The sequence below is a fragment of the Macrotis lagotis genome, chromosome X, assembly GCF_037893015.1.
Source record: "Macrotis lagotis isolate mMagLag1 chromosome X, bilby.v1.9.chrom.fasta, whole genome shotgun sequence".
Classification (NCBI taxonomy): Eukaryota; Metazoa; Chordata; class Mammalia; order Peramelemorphia; family Peramelidae; genus Macrotis; species Macrotis lagotis.
This window is the reverse complement of record NC_133666.1, coordinates 27,171,062-27,176,657: the sequence shown is the minus strand read 5'-3', so window position 1 is coordinate 27,176,657 and position 5,596 is coordinate 27,171,062. Positions and strand designations below refer to the sequence as shown.

The window sequence follows — 5,596 nt, the reverse complement described above, 5'->3', positions numbered from 1 at the left end:
TTGGGAGCCTGGGCAAACGAGCCGTGGTCACCGGGCTTTGGCCTGGGGAGCCGCAGGTCAGGCCCGGGGGAGAGCGGTGGCCCAGGTGAGAGGGGAGCAGGGCAGGGCAGGTCTGGGGGGGGGGGGGCCCCGGGCCACCGCCATGCGGAGTCCTGGCCGAGGGGCGCCTCAGCCGTCCAAGAACAATGGCCGCTGGAGGGTGCGGGAGGCCCCAGCCCCGGGGCTCCGGCTCGGCGGGGGCCCATGACCGTGACCCCAAAGTCACTGCGACCCCGCCCACCAGGGCGTCGGCTTGACTTCCCGTCGCCCCGCCCCGCCGAAGGAGGCGGGACTTCCCCTCCCGGAAGTGATCCCGGAGCATCAGGGGAACTGGGACCCCTCTGTGTGTGAGTGTGTGTGAGTGAGTGAGTGTGTGTGTGTGTGTGTCTATGTGTGTGCGTGCGGCAGGGAAACCCTTCCGGGCGTGGGGGAGGACTGGCCGGCCTAGGGCAGGGCAGGGCCGGCCGAGGCAGGCCGCCGCGCAGGGAGCCGGGCTCGGCCCGAGCCGCCCACTGACCCTCGGAGCCGCCGAGCCGGGCCCCTCCCCCGGGCCGCCCCTCCCTCCGCCCGCGGCCCCGCAGACGCCCGCCGGAGCCCAGCGCGGCCGAGCCCAGCCCAGGCGGCGCGGACGGGGCGGACGGGGCGCCCGCACCTCCGGGTGAGTGGCCGCCGCCCTTCCCCCCACCCCTCTCGGCGGGCCCCGGGGGGAGCGGGGGCGGGCGCGGGCCGGGCCCCGGGGAGAGGGGGAGGGGGAGGCGGCCTAACCCGGGTCCTTCTCCCCCCCTCGCAGGCCGGGGCCGGACGGGAGGAGCCAGCCAGCGCGCCAGCAGCCAGCCCCGTCCCTCCAGCCTCGCCGGCCTCGGAGGGGGCGGCGGGAAAGGAAGGCCGGGCGCCCGGCCGGCGGCGATCCCGCGGCGGCGGCAGGAAGCCCACCCGGGCTCGGGCGCCTTTGTGTGGAGGCGGCAGCGGTGACCGTGACCATGCCCATGCCCCCCCCCCCGCCGCAGCTGAGTGAGCCCCCCGCCCCCACCCCTGGCTTTCTGGAGGGGGCACCTCTGCGCTCCTCTCCCCTCCCCCCCCCCCCGGTACCCACCCACCCTCTCCCGTGCGGCCCGTCCCGTCTAACCACCGCTCGGCTCTTAGGAAGGGCATTTCCAGCCTCCCCCCCCCTCCCCCGGCGGGCAGGCCGCCAGCCGCACCCACCCCCACCCCTCCCCTGGCTCGGGCCGCCCGCCCCTGCCCTGCCTCTCCTTGGCTCTCCCCCTGCTGCGCTGCCGCCGCCTGCCTTGAACTTCCTCATCTTCCCCCCCGCTAGGCCGGGCCTCTGCCTCTCAGACCCCAACTGCAGTGGGCCCATTGGCGCCCGCCTCCCCCGCGGCCCCCGGAGCTGGTGGAGCCCCTCTTTTATGCTGCTGAGAGGGAGCTGCTGAAGGGCAGACTGATGAGGGAATACAAGGTGGTGGTGTTAGGGAGCGGAGGGGTGGGTAAATCCGCCCTGACTGTGCAGTTTGTCACGGGCACCTTCATTGAGAAATATGACCCCACCATTGAGGATTTCTACCGCAAGGAGATCGAAGTGGACTCTTCTCCCTCTGTACTGGAAATCCTGGACACCGCAGGGACTGAGCAGTTTGCTTCCATGAGAGATCTCTACATCAAAAACGGCCAAGGTTTCATTCTAGTTTATAGCCTGGTTAACCAGCAGTCTTTCCAGGTAATCATGATGACAACAACGGCCCGCATTTCCTTAGGGCGCAGAGGTTTGCACAGGGCTTTCTCCAGGGCTTGCCTGGTGAGGTGGGTAGAGCAGGTGTGCATGATCTGGATTTTACAGAGAAAGAAGGGGAGATGACTTGCCCAGGGTCACACAGCCACTAAGTGGCCTGAGTGGAATGTCCTCCTTGACTTCTAACTCCAAAGCTAGCATTCTTTCCACTCGCCCAAGGTGCTACATGGCGTGTATGGATGATGCCTCTGTTTTATTTTGGAAAGGTCCACTCTGGAAACTCTTGATATTCCTGCTTGCCTAGAGAACTGCTCCCTGTATTGGCTTTTTGTATACTGTAAAAAAAGTAAAAGAAGTTGCCCAGACAAGTTTTGCATAGCTTCTGGAAAAGCAAATGGGAATAAGAAGTGGGCTAGTTTGAGTAGCTATTGTACCAAAGATGGGAGGGAAACCACCTTCTGAAATCCCTTGTAATTTTAACATGTGTTTTTATTAAGTAGGTATTTGCGGATTTGGCAAATCTGAGATTTACTAAGTAAATTTTAGAGAGATAATGGTACTTAGAAGAAAAATGATTTTTGAACCCATTACTAATGAATTGTGCAGGCAAATCTTTGAATTCTCCATTCTCTGTGACCTCTTAAACCTCAGATGCCTGATCAAGGAAAGATCTAACCCCTGGATTAGTATAGCCCCTACAAAAGCTCCAGGCGTTTTTCATGCTTGAACTCTTACCTAGAAATTGTGTGAGTCTTGTAAGTGTAGTAAAACTGGGGGTGGGGGTGGGAGGGTGTGAATGAAAGTGAGGTAGCAGAGCAGAGAAAATTATAATCAATCAAATGGCTGAGTTGACCTCAACTACTTTTGATAACAGATGGTCTTTAGTGGCAGGAATTAAATAGATTTGGAAAACACTGGACAAAATGCAGATTTCTTACCTTGACTTTAGTGGAGAAGCTGGGCTAGGTGTAAGCCATTTTCTTTGGTAAGCCCTCTCATCCCTACTGGAAGGACTGACTAGGGTTTAATATTATCTTAGAAGACCTACATGAATGTAACTATTGTTGAAAATGCAAAATAGTGCTATTGACCTTCATTGACATAGGAGGTGGAATTGCTTTTTTCTGCATGCAAAGTATTGAGTTAATGCTATTTCTTCTAGGGACATTAAGTGTTTTATCCCAGAAGAATTTACTTATTTCCTTTTTATTAGTACAAGTAATGTCTGATTGGACTTTTCCAATGGTAGCAATTTTATATAAAATGGGATTTACTTTTTGTCTTATTCAATTAAGTAATCGAGTCAGATTTTTTGTAATCAAAACTCCAGGATTAGTTGCATTATTTTCAAAAGGTACTAAAGGTGCCATTCAGATGAACTTTTTTGGGATGGGCAGAATCTTCCAAATATAATTATTGGCTGAATTTCCTGAGATTGGGAATTGGTTTTTTTGGTGGTGGTTGTTATTTCCATTCTATCCATTTGCATTTCAGCCTACTAGATTATAAGCTTCTAGAGCCAGGAGGCTATTCCTTGCACAAAGTAGGTTCTTAGATGTTTGAATGAAAAAAGAGAGAATTGCCCTATGATTTTAATAGATTTATTGCATTTACAGCATAAAGGACAAATCTCTATTCTTCCCATAGCTAGCAGTCTCTTTGGTGTGGGTAAAATAGACTTGCCATAGGAGAAAAGTAATTCAGTCCCTAAAGTTATGTTACATGTTTTCCTGCTCACACTTTTTAAATCTTGGTATTCTTTGGTATTGACCCCATTTTAGCCTAAGTCCCAGTGAAGGGAATGATTTCTAGTCAAGGGAAATTTTCTTTCTGAGTTACAACTTTTTGAATTATGGACAGTCAGGGCAGTTGGAATGTTCAGATTAAGGCTTGCCTAAACCACACTCCTCGCCTCCCCCAAAAGGATGGCTTTGGGGGACTTTTCTAAGATATTTTAAGATGTTTGCTTTTCCTGGGATAAAGGAATGCATGCAGTAGGCTTTTTAAAATGGAACAGATTTAGGTGTGTTAATTTGGGACTGGTATATCTAGAAGCCCAAAGTAAAAGCGTTCTTGTTTCTACTTTAAACATTTTCTCCCAGGCAACTCTGACTAAATGTTTAGGAGTGGAGTGGATGGGGCCTGCAAGCCTGAACTGGGATAACAGGTGTTGCAAGGAATGATGGCAGCAGACAGATTGAGGGGAGATAGGCAACTTCTCCCTGTGCACATAAATGAAATGTCTAGAGAACTTGTTTTTAATCAGTGCAGTCTGGGAAAGAGTGATTATAAAGTTCTGGAAGTGAGGCGTTGCTCCCGAGTGTTCCTATTTAGAACAAAATGTTTTCAGGCTCTCTCTTACGGCTCTGGTTTTATACTTGACTTCATAACTTCCCTAGTGAGTGACACTCAGTAGTACCTCAAACCAGCCATTTCACAATCACTTGGGGTTCAACCATACAAGATTTTGTGTAGCTAATGCTGCTTTCTGTGGCAAGGTGACTAACAACTTTGATTATTTAAATAGGATATCAAGCCGATGAGGGACCAGATTGTCAGGGTGAAGAGATATGAAAAAGTCCCACTCATCCTAGTGGGGAATAAAGTGGATCTGGAATCAGAAAGGGAGGTTTTGACTGCAGAAGGCAGAGCTTTGGCTCAGGAGTGGGGCTGCCCCTTCATGGAAACATCAGCCAAAAGTAAAACAATGGTGGACGAACTGTTTGCAGAAATCGTCAGGCAAATGAACTATGCATCTCTGCCTGAGAAACAAGATCAGTGTTGTACAACTTGCATCATCCAGTGAAGAAGCTAACCTCATTCATGGCCATACAGAGCAGGTTAGTTAACACATATTCGCTTGACCCACGTAAGTATGGTATTCCTTGACCACATCCAGCCAAGCCAACTAGAGAGTCAAGGGGCTGACCTGCTTTGGGAGAGAGGGAGTTTCCTCATCTGGGAATTTCATATACTTAATGAAGTCCTTGATCTTATCCACTGTCTCACCTTGGAACATCTTTTATTTTTCAAGGAACACGAGTTTTTTAATGTTTTCACTTGCTTCTACTCCCTATACCTCTCAGGTGGTACTTCAGACAGCCATTTCACAATAACATGGGTTATTGGTAAAATATGCCATGTGAGTCGAAATATAGTTTATTTTCTCCTCAACTTAGCCAAACTGTACAGGCCAACCTTTTATCATTATCATTATCATTATTTCAGAAGAAGAGATATGCATTTTCAGATTTTAATATCCTGTGCTCTGGAGAAAGATGATCAGTAAATAGATTTCAATTATAGCATAAGTGTTTATGATTTAATTGGGTACTTATGTAATCAAATTCATCTGTATCTCCTACTTGAAGAATAAGCAATCTAATCTTTTATAATAATAATGATTGGGTACCACCAAGTACCTCATCTCCAAATAGGAATATACATGTTAGAGTATAAATGAGTATATATCCACTTGTGGTCTCGCCAAACAATTATTTGGCAGCAGCCAGAATCTTCCCAGGCACTGAAGATATCTTAGTTCAGGGCTTAGTAAGCAACAAAGTAAATAATTTAGAAAGCCTTTGGAGTTACAAAGTAAACAGCTCAGTCCTTTTTGAAAGCCAGCTCTCAAAAGTAAATTTAATAGATAGCAGCATCTTAACCAGCCTTTTCAGCTCAATCTTTTGTATTTCAGTCACCCTGAATGTTTTCTCTTGCCACCCAATTGGCATGAATCTAGGCTGATGGTAGTTGGGCACACATTTTCTCTTGGATCTTAACATGTAGATGATGGAGAATTTGGGGTGCTTAACTTCACAGGCTGACATG

General features: G+C 49.6%; 1 protein-coding gene across 1 annotated transcript; it reads left to right on the top strand.

The window, feature by feature from the left end:
* Positions 1–1,249: 1,249 nt before the first annotated feature.
* Positions 1,250–4,605, top strand: RAP2C (RAP2C, member of RAS oncogene family). Its single transcript, XM_074208474.1, has 2 exons — positions 1,250–1,753; positions 4,293–4,605. Exons 1-2 carry the CDS (start codon positions 1,481–1,483, stop codon positions 4,569–4,571), a joined length of 552 nt encoding a protein of 183 aa, XP_074064575.1. The 5' UTR covers positions 1,250–1,480; the 3' UTR covers positions 4,572–4,605.
* The last annotated feature ends 991 nt before the right edge of the window (positions 4,606–5,596 follow it).